The following is a 17178-nucleotide window of genomic DNA, read 5'->3' as shown; positions in this document are numbered from 1 at the left end:
TGAACCGGATTGGTTTTTGGAGGGATGGGGAAAAAATCGGTGGGAAAAAATCGGTGGAACGCAAGTGCTAGCGAGGGGATCTGTGGGTCGAACCATCACGACGGCAGATCCCTTTAATAGTAGAGATTAGTGTTTGATTCTGTACTGTGTTAAAAAACAATTTTAGTAAATTTGTAACCAATTTTGTTCGATGGGACCTAATAATTTCACTGATCTATTATAAGCCATTTTTTAATCAAAGATTCTAGTATTATGAACCTGGTTTGAGTAAAAAACATGCGATCTTCGCTGTGGGTCCGAGGATATGGACGTGGCGCGTGCTGACGGCCAGCGATTCCCCGCGAAGGAGATAAAGGGTGGCCTACATGGCCTCCCGCGATAGGCTCCTTCTCCACCTCCCCCAATCCAGACATGCCATCCCCAGCGCGCGCTACCCATCGCCACCTCTTCCTCATCTCACGGCGCCCATGCCCACCACCTGTTCGACCTCGTGACGCCAGCCTGACAGCCCGCCATGCCGCCCGCGCTCACCTCCAACCCCCCTTCCTTCCGCCCCTTATCCTCACCACTCCGGCGCCGCGCCCCATCCTTTCTCTGCCGCGTCGGCGGCGGCAAGCCTGGGGCCGATGAGGAGGCCAAGAAGAATCCCTTCTTTGTCGACTTCAGCGGCAAGTTTACGGACGCCAAGTCACTGATACCGGCCTTCCCCTCGCCGGGAACAGGCTCGCTGTTTGCTGGTGGGAGGGGAAAGAAGGACCAACAGACGGTGTTCGTCGCGGGCGCCACGGGGCAGACGGGTGTCCGCATTGCACAGACGCTGCTGCGGCAAGGTTTCGCCGTGCGCGCCGGGGTTCCAGACCTCGAGTCGGCGCAGGAGTTGGCCCGGCTTGCCGCCGCGTACAGACTCATTTCACCCGCGGAGGCACGCCGGCTCAACGCGGTGAAGTCGGATTTCGATGACACTGAGGCGATTGCCAAGTCCATCGGCCCAGCGGCCAAGGTGGTGATCACAGTCGGCCCGGTCGAGAAGGGATTAGAGGGCGGACCGGTCACTACCGAAGATGCGCTCCGGGTAGTGCAGGCTGCGGATCTCGCCGGCGTGGCACATGTCGTGGTGGTTTACGACGAGGGCGCCGGTGGCGTCAATGGAGCTTCCACGAACAGTGTGCTTAATGGGTTCACGTCTTTTTTCTCGAACCTGTTCTCCCGCGCGCAGACTCTGCCGCTAAGTGAATTTTTGGCCAAGGTGGTGGAGACCGATGTCAACTACACGCTAGTCAAGGCGTCACTCACTGAGGACTACGACCCTGAGAGCTCATATGGGCTGGTCCTGGCCAAAGAGGGTTCGTCCAGCACGGCGACTTCCTCCACCGACACTGGCAAGGTAGTTTAAAGCTGTGATAGTGCAATGCAGCCCACATGAAGGTTTGTGTTGTTGACTGTAATTATATGCATTGATTTGTGTGTTGTGGTAGGTGTCCAAGTTGCAGATTGCTTCCCTTGTGGCTGATGTTTTCTCCAACATTGAGATCGCAGAGAACAAGGTACTGATACTGAAACTTCACACACAAAGACATTCCTTATTTGTTTTTTGATAGGCAATTCAATCCAGGGTTCTGTCATAGTTTCATGAGGAACTCTATCTATTAGTACCATCGCATGGGATTTTCATGCTTAACTAGAATCCGTTTCCTTACATCGACTGTTTGGTTATCAAATTTCATGAAAGGTGTTATTGATAGAAACATGGAAAATATGCAGAAAAGATCATGCAGTATACATTACCTTGCAGCACAATTTTGCACCGCATCCCAGTTTTGCACTATTGTTCTAATTTCACAATCATTTGTACTGACTGCATACTTTGGGCAGTAAAAATGGTGCACTGCTTTCGAGTTTATGTCTGATGAGGCACAATGCATCATTCTGAGGCAGAACAAGTAGTGAAGCGAAGGCAATTCAAAAATACTGTAAAATAATTATCCCGCCACCAATTGCAGTAGAACAAACATAGGTGGCGCTATTCTAAGCGAGAGCGCAAAATTCTTATTCTGCGTTTCAGATAGAACAACGGCTTCTGAGACCAATGAACCACCCACCTTTGCTTACATCAACAGTAAATTTTGTATTGTCATGTCGTAAAAGTGTGGCGAACAAATTATGAACATGCTCACTTTGTCGTTTAAAACAAAAGTATATGTCATATTAAAACCATGCATGCAGTAAAAATGTGTAGACCACCAAATAGTTTTACTACACTGTATCACCAAATAGTTTTACTGCACTGTATCACCACTGAATACGGAGTACATGGCATTCAAAACGGAAGCCTTACACGGATCTAAGCTTTTCTATCCATCTGGCTATGGACATTTTTTTACGTTAAAGGACATTATTTATTGACTCAAATATAGCATCGAATGGATATAGTCATAATAAGCATACACCCAGCTTCTACTTAAAATTGGCTATGCACATGCTTCTTTATTCAGGAAAGATGTAAGATTCTGCTAAACTAAATTCCTAATAGTGAAGACATCGTGTCGAACTTTTAGTCCTAATTCCTATTTGTTTCTGACCAGGCTTTGTTGGTTGTGAATGTGCTTCTCTTGAAAACTTATATTCACATGTTTGTGTATACCATTGGATGCTATGCAGGGTGACAGAAAGGACACCCTATAATTCAAATTTAGTTTTAGGTATGGGTGCTTATTTACTCAACTTTGGTTTCCGCAATGATATTTCTCGTTTCCAGGTTGTGGAAGTTTCAACTAGCTCCTTGGGAACATCCAAGCCCACAGTGGAGGCACTGACGTGAGTAGGCTAACCAAAATTTCTCCGGCTAATTCTTTCTTGAATTCTTTGATATTGATAGCCTTTTATGTGGCACCTTAACAACCGTTCTAATATTGTACTACCTCCATCCGGATTTATAAATCCCTCTCGGATTTGGAGCCTAAATTTGACCACAAATTTAACTAACAAAATAGTACGAGTTATGTGCCAAAAAAAGTATTCAGCAATGTAGTTTTTGTGGCATATAACTCATTATTTTATTAGTGAAATTTTGGAACAAAGTTCAACTCAAAATTCGAGGTGGACTTATAAAACCCGATGGAGGAAGGAACAAAGAGTAGAAAGTGTTGCTGAGTATTTCCAATGGTAGTATTCCCTCCATCCCAAAATAAGTGTACTAAAGTTGAGACGCTTATTTTGGGACGGAGGGTGTATATTATTAGCCATGCTCTTCAGTGTTCATTTGGCAACCGTATGACTTTCTAAATTCATGGAATTCAATTCTTCGTATTGCTAGTTCAAAAACTATTCTTATGTCCCTCTTCAGAGCTATTCCCGAGGACATTAGAAGAAAAGAGTACCAAGAAGCTGCTGCAAATGCGAGGGCACAAGAGGAAGCCCTGGCCTCCCAGCGAGCTGCTGATGCACAAGAACCCACCAGTAAGCTCAAAACCGAAGGGAAGGATACGACTTCAGAAGAGGCAGTCACAAGTACGGTGAACGAGGCGCAGGCCTCACTGGAGAACCTTCTGACCAGAGCCAAAGGGCTTAAGCTTAGCACTGATTTCTCCTGGGACAAGTTCAGCACACAGCTGGCAGCCGCAGGAGCGGCTGCACGGGGCTCGGACGAGGAGGAACCAAGAGCCCAGATCGCCACGGTGAGAGGCCAGGCCAAGGCCAAGAAGCTGGCACCGCAGAGGGCCGTCGTGAAGCCGGTGGCACAGAAGGTGAAGCAGGCAACAATGCAGCCGGCTCCCAAGAAGGAGGTGAGGCCCGTGTTTGGTGGGCTATTCAAGCAAGAGACTATCTTTGTGGACGAGGACTGAACATCGCAGCAATTTTTCTTCTTCTTTTTGTGAAGGCCCTTTTGTATCCTGAAATATAAATATAAATTAAAGAGGTAACGGTCGAATCCAATATTCTGCAGTATACGTGCATTGCCCCCTGTCAGAGACTTGCCATGACTTCGTTTTGTTGGCCCCGCTTTGCAGATATTATTCACTTATATGGAGTAGGTTTGAAATTAGAGCTAAGTCAATGAGCTCTAACGTTTGGTTTGTGGAGTTTGGCTGATTCAGCACCAACAATCTTGTGGTGTATACGAGATATATTATATCAATAAAGCTTCACTGCACTAGTTCTTGTGTGTGTGCGAGACATAAATCTAGAGTGAGAAAAGGGAGCTGTGTGAAGCAGCCAAAAGAAAAGGGAGCTCACAGAATCAGACTATACCAATGACCTTGGCTTGTAAAATTTAAATATAGTTTCTGCAAAATAAAATAAATATGGTCACAGTTAGGTGAAGGTGATGCCAAAAGGAAGGGTAAAAACATCTCCAACCAACCCCTTACAACTGTTAGAGAAGGATAATTTATCCTCTGCGTCGTCCCGATCCTTAAATATACTAATCCTTGTCCCATGAAGTAAAATAACTTGCCTTCATGCGCACCCACTACTCTTCCCCGCTCGGCCACATCCACTATGGCCCAGCCCTCCTTGCTGTGCTAGTCACCACACGCCTCGCCGACACCTCGAAGCCAAACTCCGGTGAAATTCAGTCGATCTTTTTTTCATTATTTTTGTCCTTTCCATCATCTCTGGGCATGTCGACGCTCCTTCCGTCGTTCCCACCATCGACACCCGGCTCCATCCCATCACCTCCACTAAAAAATATGCTCTAGTTTTTGACGTTTCACTTGTGTCACGTAAAACCCTTTTTCGTCACCAAAAATGTACTAGTGATGTTGTTCATCCGTCACCCCCGTCGTCAGTAAAGTGTCGTCATAAAAAGAATCTTGACGGTACCACTTCCTCTGTCATGCAAGATCATGTCTTAAGTAACGAATGCAAATTCCTCGCCCAAGCTATCTTGTACGACGTAAAAAAAGTCATTGGTACTGTCACAGTATACGACCTGCCAGTCCCTCATCATAGTTTTCGATGATGATACACCAGTCACTAACAACCGACCCACCATGTTTGACCAATCAACATTTTTCATATATGGGCCCATAATATGCTGACATGGCACCTTACAGGTGGGCTCGACTAAGGTTTTACCATGGACGATGCCCGCGATTAATAAGTCATGTTGGAAATTTGCCCTAGAGGCAATAATAAAATAGTTATCATTATATTTCGTGTTTCAAGATAATCGTTTATTATGCATGCTATAATTGTATAGAATGGAAACATAAATGCATGTGTGGATATATAGACAAAACAATGACCCTAGTGAGCCTCTAGTTGACTAGCTTGTTGATCAAGGATGGTTAAGGTTTCCCAGCCATAGACAAGTGTTGTCATTTGATGAAGGGATCACATCATTAGGAGAATGATGTGACGGACAAGACCTAAACTATAAACGTAGCATATGATCGTGTCATTTTGTTGCTATTGTTTTCTGCATGTCAAATATACATTCCCATGACCATGAGATCATGTAACTCACTCACACCGGAGGAATACCTTGTGTGTATCAAAGGTTGCAATGTTACTGGATTACTATAAAGGTGCTCTACAGGTATCTCCGAAGGTGTCCGTTGAGTTAGCATGGATCAAGACTGGGATTTGTCACTCCCTGTGACGGAGAGGTATCTCGGGGGCCAGTCGGTAATACAACATCAGAAACAGGCCTTGCAAGTAATGTGACTAAAGAGTTAGCCACGAGATCTTGTATTACGGAACGAGTAAAGAGACTTGCCGGTAATGAGATTGAAATAGGTATGACGATACCGACGATCGAATCTCGGGCAAGTAACATACCGAAGGACAAAGGGAATGATATACGGGATTGAGTGAATCCTTGACATAGAGGTTCAACCGATAAGATCTTTGTAGAATATGTAGGATCCAATATGGACGTCCATGTCCCGCTATTGGATATTGACCAGAGAGTGTCTCGGTCATGTCTACCTAGTTCTCAAACCCGTAGGGTCTGCACACTTAAGGTTCGGTGACGTTTTTGGTATAGTTGAATTATTGATTTTGGCAACCGAATGTTGTTCGGAGTCCCGTATGAGATCCCGGACATCATGAGTGTCTCCGTAATGGTCCGAAAACGAAGATTGGTAAATAGATTGTTGCATTTGGCTTCCGAAAAGATTTCGGGCATTACCGGTAAAGTACCGGGAATGATGAATGGGTTCCGGGGTTTTACCGGTAGGGGCCACCCACGGGAGAGGACCTATTAGGCCCATGGGTGGCGCACCAGCCCTTAGTGGGCTGGTGAGGCCAGCCCAATAATCCTATTTCAGCCAAGGCAAAAATAAAGAAGGAAAATGAATAAAAAGAGAAGGAAGGAGGTGGACAAGATGGGAAGGAGTCCCCCACCAAACCGAATTGGAGGAGGACTCCTCCCTCTTTGCTCGGCCGACTCCTCCTCCTTGGAGTAGGAGGCAATCCACCCTCCCCTTGGTTCCTCCTATATATAGTGGAGGTTTGAGAGAGTTTTTGCACCTCAAGCCTTTGTGCAGCCCTCTCTCCCTCCACTACTTCGTGACACCCCATAGTTAGTTCGATATGGCATGGCGAAGCCCTGCCGGAGTAGCTCCACCATCATCATCACCACGACGTCGTGCTAACGGATAGTTCAACTACCTCTTAATCTCTTGCTGGATCAAGAAGGCGGAGATCGTCATCGAGCTGTACGTGTGCTGAATGCGGAGTTGTGGTCCCTTCAACGCTAGATCGGGACGGATTGTGGGACGGTGATGATTTGGATCGCGAAGACGTTCCACTACATCAACCGCGTTTCTTAACGCTTCCCGCTTAGCGATCTACAAGGGTATGTGGATCTGATCTCCCTCTCGTAGATGATCATCACCATGATAGGTCTTCGTGTGCGTAGGAATTTTTTTATTTCCCATGCAACGTTCCCCAGTAGTGGCATCATGAGCTAGGTTCATGCGTAGATGATATCTCGAGTAGAAAATAAAAAAGTTTGTGGGCGTTGATGTTCGATTTGCTACCCTCCTTAGTGTTTCATTGATTCAATGACATTGTTGGATTGAAGCAGCCCGGACCAACTTTACTCGTACGCTTACGAGAGACCGGTTTCATCGACTGACATGCAACTTGTTGCATAAAGATGACTGGAGGGTGTCTATTTTCTTCAACTTTAGTTGAATCGGATTTGACCGAGGCAGTCCTTGGAGAAGGTTAAATAGCAATTTGCATATCACCGTTGTGGCTTTGCGGAAGTAAGATGCAATCATACTAGATACCCATAGCAGCCACGTAAAACATGCAACAACAAATTAGAGGACGTCTAACCCGTTTTTGCAGGGTATGCTTGTGATGTGATATGGCCAAACACATAATATGATATATTGGATGTATGAGATGATCATGTTGTAATAGTTAAATATCGACTTCACGTCGATGCTACGGCAACCGGCACGAGCCATAGGGTTGTTTTTAAATTTATTTTGCGCTTGCAGATGCTCTTGCTATATCGCTAGGCAATAGCTTTAGTAGTAAGAACATAGATAGAGCGACAACCTCAATGGAAGCACAATGATGGAGATCATGGTGTGGCGCCGGTGCCGATGGAGATTATGCCGGTGCTTAAGTGATGGAGATCAAGAAGCACAAGTTCATGGCCATATATGTCACTTTTGATTTGCATGTGATGTTAATCCTTTTATGCACCTTATTTTGCTTAGAACGACGGTAGCATTATAAGGTGATCCCTCACTAAAATTTCAAGATAAAATTGTGTTCTCCCCGATTGTGCACCGTTGCGACAGTTCATCGTTTCGAGACACGACGTGATGATCGGGTGTGATAGACTCAACGTTCACATACAACGGGTGCAAAACAGTTGCACACGCAGAACACTCGAGTTAAACTTGACAAGCCTAGCATGTACAAGCATGTCCTCGGAACACAAGAGACCGAAAGGTCGAGCATGAATCATATAGTTGATATGATCAACATGGAGATGTTCACCACTGAAACTATACTCAACTCACGTGATGATCGTACTTGAGTTAGTGATTTGGATCATGCGACACTCGAATGACTGAGGGATGTCTATTTGAGTGGGAGTTTATTAGTAATATGATTAGCTAAACTCAATTATCTTGAACATAGTCTAAGTAATCTTTGCAAAATTTTATGTTGTAGATCAATGGCTCGCATAGTAGAAACCCTGAATTTTAATAGTTCCTAGAGAAAGCTAAGATGAAAGATGATGGAAGCAACTTTGTTGACTGGGCTCGTAATCTGAGGCTTATCCTCACTGCTGGCCAAAAGCAATATGTCCTTGATGATGCGCTAGGTGATGCACCACCCTCTACGGAAACCCAAGACGTTTTGAACGCTTGGCAAGTGCGTAAGGATGACTACTCACTAGTTCAATGTGTAGTTTTGTATGGCTTAGAACCGGGACTTCAAAGACGTTTTGAACGTAATGGAGCATATGAGATGTTCGAGGAGCTGAAGTTTATCTTTGAGAAGAATACCCGGATCGAGAGGTATGAGACCTCTGATAAGTTCTATGCTTGCAAAATGAAGGAGAATTCGTCTGTCAGTGAACATGTGCTCAGAATGTCTGGATACTCTAACCGTCTAGCTGAGCTGGGGATTGAACTCCCGCAAGAAGATATCACTGACAGAATTCTTCAGTGACTTCCACCTAGCTATAAGAGCTTCGTGTTGAACTATAACATGAAAGGGATGAATAATTCACCCGGCTAGTTATTTGCGATGCTGAAAGTCGTTGAGTCTGTAATCTAGAAAGAACATCAAGTGTTGATGGTCAATAAGACCACTAGTTTCAAGAAATATGGCAAAGGCAAGAAGGATAACTCCAAGAAGAGTGGCAAAGTTGTTGCCCCTCTAACGAAGAAACCCAAGGCCGGACCCAATTCGGAAACTGAGTGCTATTATTGCAAGGGGACTGGTCACTAGAAACGCAACTGCCCCAAGTATCTGGCCGATAAGAAGGCGACCAATGCCAAACACAGTATATTTGATATACATGTTATTGATGTGTACCTCACCAACTCTCGTAGTAGTGCGTGTGTATTTGATACCAGTTCTGTTGCTCACATTTGCAACTCGAAACAGGAACTCCGGAATAAACGAAGACTGGCGAAGGATGAAGTGATGATGCACGTGGGAAATGGTTTCAAGGTTGATGCGATCGCGATCGGCACGCTCTCACTTCAGTTACCATCGGGATTAGTGATGGACTTAAATAATTGTTATTTAGTGCCTGCGTTAAGCATGAACATTATATCTGGATCTTTTTTATTGCGAGACGGTTACTATTTAAGTCATAGAATAATGGTTGTTCTATTTATATGAGTAATATCTTTCATGGTCATGCACCCGATGTGAGGGGTTTGTTCATATTGAATCTCGATTGTGATGACACTCATGTCCATAACATTGAGACCAAAAGATGTAGAGTTAATAATGATAGCACCACTTTCTTGTGGCATTGCCGCTTAGGTCATATTGGTGTAAAGCGCGTGAAGAAACTCCATGCTGATGGACTTTTGGAGTCACTTGATTTTGAATCACTTGACACATGCGAACCATGTCTCATGGGCAAGATGACTAAGACTCCGTTCTCTAGAACAATGGAGCGTGCAAGTGACTTGTTGGAGATCATACATACTGATGTGTGCGGACCGATGAACATAGAGGCGCACAACGGATATCGTTATTTTCTCACCTTCATTGACGACTTGAGTAGGTATGGTTATATCTACTTGATGAAGCACAAGTCTGTAAAGTTTGAAAAGTTCAAGCAATTTCAGACTGAAGTTGAAAATCATTGTAGCAAGAAGATCAAGTTCCTACGATGTGATCGAGGAGGTGAATATCTGAGTTACGAGTTTGGTGCTCACTTGAGACAATGTGGAATTGTTTCACAGTTGACACCACCTGGAACACCACAACGCAATGGTGTGTCCGAACGTCGTAATCGTACTTTATTAGATATGGTGCGTTCTATGATGTCTCTTACCGATTTAACATTATCATTTTGGGGCTATGCATTGGAGACAACTGCATTCACTTTAAATAGGGCACCATCAAAATATTTTGAGGCGACACCATATGAGCTGTGGTATGGCAAGAAGCCAAAGTTGTCGTTTCTTAAAGTTTGGGGATGTGATGCTTATCTCAAAAAGCTTCAGCGTGAAAAGCTGGAAGCCAAAGCGGAAAAGTGTGTCTTCACAGGTTACCCAATAGAGACAGTTGGGTATACCTTCTATCTCAGATCCGAGGGCAAAGTGTTTGTCGCTAAGAACGAAGCTTTTCTTGAGAAAGAGTTTCTCTCGAAAGAATTGAGTGGGAGGAATATAGAACTTGATGAGGTTGTGGAACCTCTACTTCAACAGGATGGTGGTGCAGGGCAGAAAGAAATTTCTATCGAGGCAACACCAGTTGAAGAGGAAGCTAATGATGGTGATCATGAAGCTTCAGATCAAGTTGCTGTCGGACCTCGCAGGTCGACAAGAGCACGTACTTCTCCTGAGTGGTACGGGAATCATGTCTTGTCAATCATGTTGTTGGACAACAATGATCCTGCGAATTATGGAGAAGCAATGGTGGGCCCAAATTCCAATAGATGGTTAGAAGCCATGAAATCCGAGATAGGATCTATGTATGAAAACAAATATGGACTTTGGAAGTATTACCTGAAGGTCGAAAGGCTATTCAGAACAAATGGATCTTTAAGAAGAAGACGGACGCGAACAGTAATGTGACCGTTTATAAAGCTCGACTTGTGGCAAAGGGGTTTTCACAAGTTCAAGGAGTTGACTACAATGATATATTCTCACCCGTAGCGATGTTTAAGTCCATCTGAATCATGTTAGCAATAGTTGCATTTTTCGATTATGAAATCTGGCAGATGATGTCAAAACGACGTTCCTTAACGGGTTTCTTTAGTAAGAGTTGTATATGATGCAACCCGAAGGTTTTGTCGATCCAGAGAATGCTGATAAAGTGTGCAAGCTCCAACAATCCATTTATGGACTGGTGCAAGCATCTTGGAGTTGGAATCAACGCTGTGATGAGGTGATCAAGGCGTTTGGGTTTATACAAGTTTTTGGAGAAGCTTGTATTTACAAGAAAGTGAGTGGGAGCTCTATAGTGTTTCTAATATTATATGTGGATGACATATTGCTGATTGGAAACAATGTAGAGTTTTTGGAAAGAGTAAAGGATTACTTGAATAAAAGTTTTTCAATGAAGGACCTAGGAGAAGTTGCTTACATATTGGGCATAAATATCTATAGAGATAGGTCAAGGCGCCTGATAGCTCTTTCACAAAGCACATACCTTTATAAAGTTTTGAAGAAGTTCAAAATGGAACAATCCAAGAAGGGGTTCTTGCGTGTGTTACAAGGTATAAAGTTGAGTAAGACTCAATGTCCAGTAACTGCAGAAGATAGAGAAAATATGAGTGTCGTCCCCTATGCTTCAACCATAGGGTCTATTATGTATGCAATGTTGTGCACAAGACCGAATGTCAGCCTGGCCATAAGTATGGCAGGCAGGTTTGAGAGAGATCCAGGAGTGGAGCACTGGGTGGAGGTCAAGAATATTCTAAAGTACCTGAAAAGGACTAAGGAAATGTTTCTCGTTTATGGAGGTGACGAAGAGCTCGTCGTAAAGGGTTACATCGATGCAAGCTTTGACACTGATCGAGATGACTCTAAGTCTCAAACCAGATATGTATTTGTTCTTAACGGGGGGTGCGGTAAGCTGGTGCAGTTCTAAGAAAAGCATCGTAGACGATTCTAAATGCGAAGCGGAGTACATAGGTGCCTCACACATGGCTAAGGAGGGTGTGTGGATGAAGCAGTTCATGTCAGATCTTGGAGTAGTGCCAAGTGCACTGGACCTAATCAATCTGTTCTGTGACAACACTGGTGCCATTGCTCTAGCCAAGGAACCAATGTTTCACAAGAGGACCAGACACAGAAAGCGACGCTTCAACACCATCCGCGATTACATCAAGGAGGAGAACATAAATATTTGCAAAGTGCACACGGATCTGAATGTTGCAGATCCGCTGACTAAACCTCTTCCATGAGCGAAGCATGATCAACACCAGAACTGTATGGGTGTTAGATTCATTACATTGTAAATCACATAGATATGTGAAGCTAGATTATCAACTCTAGTGCAAGTGGGAGACTATTGGAAATATGCCCTAGAGGGAATAATAAAATAGTTATTAACATATTTCATGTTTCAAGATAATCGTTTATTATGCATGCTATAATTGTATTGAATGGAAACATAAATGCATGTGTGGATATATAGACAAAACAATGTCCCTAGTGAGCCTCTAGTTGACTAGCTTGTTGTTCAAGGATGGTTAAGGTTTCCTAGCCATAGACAAGTGTTGTCACTCGATGACGGGATCACATCATTAGAAGAATGATGTGATGGACAAGACCCAAACTATATATGTAGCATATGATCGTGTTATTTTGTTGCTATTGTTTTCTGGATGTCAAGTATACATTCCTATGACCTTGAGATCATGTAACTCACTCACACCGGAGGAATACCTTGTGTGTATCAAACGTCGCAACGTTACTGGGTGACTATAAAGGTGCTCTACAGGTATCTCCGAAGGTGTCTGTTGAGTTAGCATGGATAAGACTGGGATTTGTCACTCCATGTGACGGAGAGGTATCTAGGGGCCCACTCGACAATACAACATCACAACACAAGCCTTGCAAGCAATGTGACTAAAGAGTTAGCCACATAATCTTGTATTACGAGACAAGTAAAGAGACTTGCCGGTAACGAGATTGAAATAGGTATGACGATACCGACGATCGAATCTCGGGCAAGTAACATACCAAAGTACAACGGGAATGATATATGGGAGTGAGTGAATCCTTGACATAGAGGTTCAATCGATAAGATCTTCATAGAATATGTAGGATCCAATATAGACGTCCATGTCCCGCTATTCGATATTGACAGGTCAGTGTCTCGGTCATGTCTACATAGTTCTCGAACCCGCACGGTCTGCACACTTAAGGTTTTGTGACGTTTTCGGTATAGTTGAATTACTAATGTTGGTAACCGAATGTTGTTCGGAGTCCCATATGAGATCCCGGATGTCATGAGTGTCTCCGGAATGGTCCGGAAACGAAGATTGATATATAGGATTGTTGCATTTGGCTTCTGGAAAGATTTCGGGGATTACCGGTAAAGTACCAGGAGTGACGAATGGGTTCTGGGGTTTTACCGGGAGGGCCCACCCACCCAGAAGAGGACCTAATAGGCTCATGGGTGGCGCACCAGCCCTTAGTGGGCTGGTGAGGCCAGCCCAATAAGCCTATTTCGGCCAAGGCAAAAATAAAGAAGGAAAAGGAAAAAAAGAGAAGGAAGGAGGTGGACAAGATGGGAAGGAGTCCTCCACCAAACCGAATTGGAGGAGGAGGACTCCCTCTTGGCTCGGCCGATTCCTCCTCCTTGGAGTAGGAGGCAAGCCACCCTCCCCTTGGTTCCTCCTATATATAGTGGAGGTTTGAGAGGGTTTTTGCACCTCAAGCCTTTGTCCAGCCCTCTCTCCCTCCACTACTTCGTGACACCCCGTAGTTAGTTCGGTACGACACGACGAAGCCCTGCCGGAGTAGCTCCACCATCATCACCGCCTCGCCGTCGTGCTACCGGATAATTCAGCTACCTCTTCGTCTCTCTTGCTGGATCAACAAGGCGGAGATCGTCATCGAGCTGTACGTGTGCTGAACGCGGAGGTGTCGTTCATTTGCGCTAGACCGGGACGGATCGTGGGACGGCGGTGATTTGGATCGCGAAGACGTTCCACTACATCAATCGCATTTCTTAACACTTCCTGCTTAGCGATCTACAAGGGTATGTGGATTTGACCTCCCTCCCGTAGATGATCATCACCATGACAGGTCTTCGTTTGCGTAGGATTTTTTTTGTTTCCCATGCAACGATCCCCAATAAGTCGGGCATCCAGTTTTGATCGGTTAATGCCACTGACATACATGCGCAGAATTTGCTGAGATGGTTGCTTACATGTGGAACCAAAGGTGGGTGATGTGGCTGCTTACATGTGGGTCCATACACTAGTGACGACATCCATAAACGTCATAGTTTGTAGACTCCTATACATTTTTTGTATTTAAATTTGTTGTTAAATTGGAATAAATTTCATTATTTTCTTTCTCGTGACTTTGATTCATAATTGGCGATATTACGATTAAGAACCACGTGACAAAGTATCACACAACAAAATAAGACACTTGTAAGCTTTAACTGCATCCTGTTGCTCTCGAATGGCCTTGATGACAAGTTTACTTCTTCGTGTTGGTTTAATAGGGCATTACAACTTCTTCACTGTAGCGTGCCACGGCCAATTAGAAACCTTAATATTCATCCTCGTACTCTCGCAGGGCCTTCTTGACGGATTCAAGTTCTTACCGCTCCTCTGTGAGGGCCGTCTATGATAGCTTCAAGTTCTTCGTGCTGCTTTGCTAGGGCCTTCTTGACAACTTCAAGGTCTCCCTATGGCTCTGACGGTTCCTTCTTGCTAGCTTTAGTCTCTTCATGATGCTTGACCAGGGCCTTGTTGACAACTTCAAGGTCTTCCTTCTACCGAGCACGCCCTCCTTGCGAGCTCTAGGCTCTTCATGCTTCTCTGCTAGGGGTAGTTCACTAGCACAGAGACATCCTATACAAACGAGTTTACCCCCCTTTCCGCGATGGAGTCTTAAACCGTCGCCTTGCATGTGTGCGCGATGGGGGGGGGGTCTATCCCACATGACACATAAATCGCCTGCGATGGTGATCGATGATTTAGACGCTCTATCAAATATAATCGTGTGCGATATAATAATATATCAAACACACTATACTTTGGGAACACATGTGGGATCTGGGGATCAATTGCACACGTCTATCACGAGTGAAACACGTATAATTGCTCATGGAAAACAAACGGGGTTTGAAACTTCACCGTTTGTGAAATATTACCTAAGCCATATGGACCGTCGTCGAAACTGTGCGCGATATCTGCATCATTGCACATGATTGTTCTATGGTAAGCATCTCCCATGCATGATAACGTTGCACACTCTTGCTAAATAATATACGAGTAGGATTGCATTTTGCATCAGGCGCGGTTTCCTCTAAGCTCACGTGTGAGATAATGTGCTACCACAAAAGGTTGAGGATCCCCTACGCACACGTAGAAGTACTAGAAATCGTCTGTGATTTGTTGTGTATCACCAACATTTCAGTTTATATCTCGTGTGTTTTTCCTGTAGATCACAAACGATTGCGATATAAGTGGCGTGTGCTTTGTGTTCTTGACCCCACATGCTTATTTACTTGAACCGTGTGCGCTTAAATGGCCAGGTTATGGCAAAATGCCACATTTGAATTGTAATGCAAAAAGAAAATTCACCACGATATGGAACTGAACAAATAGTGTCCACATGAATAACACTCGTCAAAATTCGCCACAATACACAGTTGAATAAATCCTAGCTAAACTCCATAGATGTATTGGTATATGCGGTACATAATGACAGTGTATGAAATAATGCATCCATGTGTATATGTTTAGCTGCTAACACTATTTGAATGCATATTTATTATTGGATGAAAAGGTATGTTAAAATATTCATCATATTGAGTGGACTTGATATAGTGTTGTAGGAAGAACTGGCTAATAAATTTCCTAATGGCCATCACTTCAGCTATGGAGAATGGTTTACAGGTCATCGATTTAAATATCAACTGCATAATATTTTGATTGGAATGTGCCATACGTGTGGTAGAAGATAGTAAATAAGATACATTCTTACTGGCACTATGTTGTCGGTATCGCTACAACAATAGGAGATCCACATAGAGAGATCATGCGCCTGCGAACATAGTATCCACAAAGGTTGGCCCCTTCTTGTTGTTGAGGACACTGATTTTTTGTATAGAGTTAGTCATGCATTTTCCCTTTTCGAAACAACCTAAGCGGTGTAAGATGTTTATTTTTCTTTGGAGAGGAAAAGGAAGAGGTTTATTTAGGAACTTGAACATTTGACTAGCATAGTAAAAGGTGTTTGTGAACCTTTGGATACATGTCCCGAAAATAATAGATTTTGGTGTCTTACTCGAGAAACGATCTCATGTTGTAGAGGTAGTTGATGGTATTCTTAGTTATGTATGTTCGCAGTACACTGCAAATGAACATGATTTTCCACACACTCAATTTTTGAACCAGATATGAATAAAGAATATCAACATCAAAGAATTCAATACCTATCCATGAATTCCTGAAGATGTGTAAGGTCATGATGCTCTTCTGACTCTTTGAAAGAATCAAGATAGTAAACATGTTGTGCTTTGAAATAATGACTACCAAGATCCAGTAACTTCTACAGATTAAGAAAATCATGAACTTACTAACTATGTCGAAAATTGAAGGACCATCAATGCATGCGTGCTTGTATATTTAACTTACCCTTCATGATATGGACACACAAAAAATTCTGCATAGAGTACGAAATGCAAGACCATGACGACTTGTTCAATGGCCTTTGCACGTAGTTCATTGTTACCTAATAGTAATATGTCGTTTGCGACATCAGGATCTATGGAATACACATTATCCCTTTTTATTCTCTACACAATCAATCCCTTGAGAGAAATACAATACAATTATTATTATTATTCCTTTACAACATTGTATGGAGAAGTTGATCGGAGTTTGTAAAGTATTTAAAAAATAAATCATTTAACAAGAGTGGTAGCGAGCACACCGAATTTGAAGAAGAGATGGAAGTCCTCGAATTCCACACTCATGGTACCCGACAGGTGAGAGAAATGCTTAGTGTCGTAGTGGACTTGCAAAACGTTATTATCTTTTTATGACATTTTCTCCATGCAATATTTATGTAACTTGTGGCAAGTGGAACAACACTCCTCAAAGTATTCGCCAACAAGAAATGGTTGGCCATGCTTATACTTGCATCTTTTAAGTGCGTGTGCTTTATTCTTAGAAAGTGTCTAATACGTCTCCAATGTCTCTAATTTTTATTGTTTCAGGCTACTATATTATCAATCTTTTATACTTTATATGTAATTATATACTATTTTATATTATTTTTGGGGGCTAACCCATTAACCTAGTGATACGTCTAA

At 43.5% G+C, this 17178-nt stretch overlaps 1 protein-coding gene across 1 annotated transcript; it reads left to right on the top strand.

The window, feature by feature from the left end:
• Positions 1 to 407: 407 nt before the first annotated feature.
• LOC123444211 (protein PLASTID TRANSCRIPTIONALLY ACTIVE 16, chloroplastic) lies at positions 408 to 3945 on the top strand. The gene is made up of 4 exons (XM_045120848.1): positions 408 to 1384; positions 1476 to 1544; positions 2756 to 2814; positions 3344 to 3945. The coding sequence occupies exons 1-4, from the start codon at positions 515 to 517 to the stop codon at positions 3840 to 3842; spliced, it is 1497 nt and encodes a 498-aa protein (XP_044976783.1). The 5' UTR covers positions 408 to 514; the 3' UTR covers positions 3843 to 3945.
• Positions 3946 to 17178: the final 13233 nt, after the last annotated feature.

This window comes from Hordeum vulgare, chromosome 3H, assembly GCF_904849725.1.
Source record: "Hordeum vulgare subsp. vulgare chromosome 3H, MorexV3_pseudomolecules_assembly, whole genome shotgun sequence".
Lineage (NCBI taxonomy): Eukaryota > Viridiplantae > Streptophyta > Magnoliopsida > Poales > Poaceae > Hordeum > Hordeum vulgare.
The sequence above is the reverse complement of the archived record's forward strand: the minus strand, read 5'-3'. Positions and strand labels throughout refer to the sequence as shown.

Excerpts from the sequence above, each read along its gene's own strand:
- LOC123444211 (XM_045120848.1), top strand. The coding sequence starts at position 515 with ATGCCGCCCGCGCTCACCTCCAACCCCCCTTCCTTCCGCCCCTTATCC. Across the intron at positions 1,385-1,475 it reads CCTCCACCGACACTGGCAAG|GTGTCCAAGTTGCAGATTGC; the intron begins GTAGTTTAAAGC and ends GTGTTGTGGTAG. Across the intron at positions 2,815-3,343 it reads CCCACAGTGGAGGCACTGAC|AGCTATTCCCGAGGACATTA; the intron begins GTGAGTAGGCTA and ends GTCCCTCTTCAG.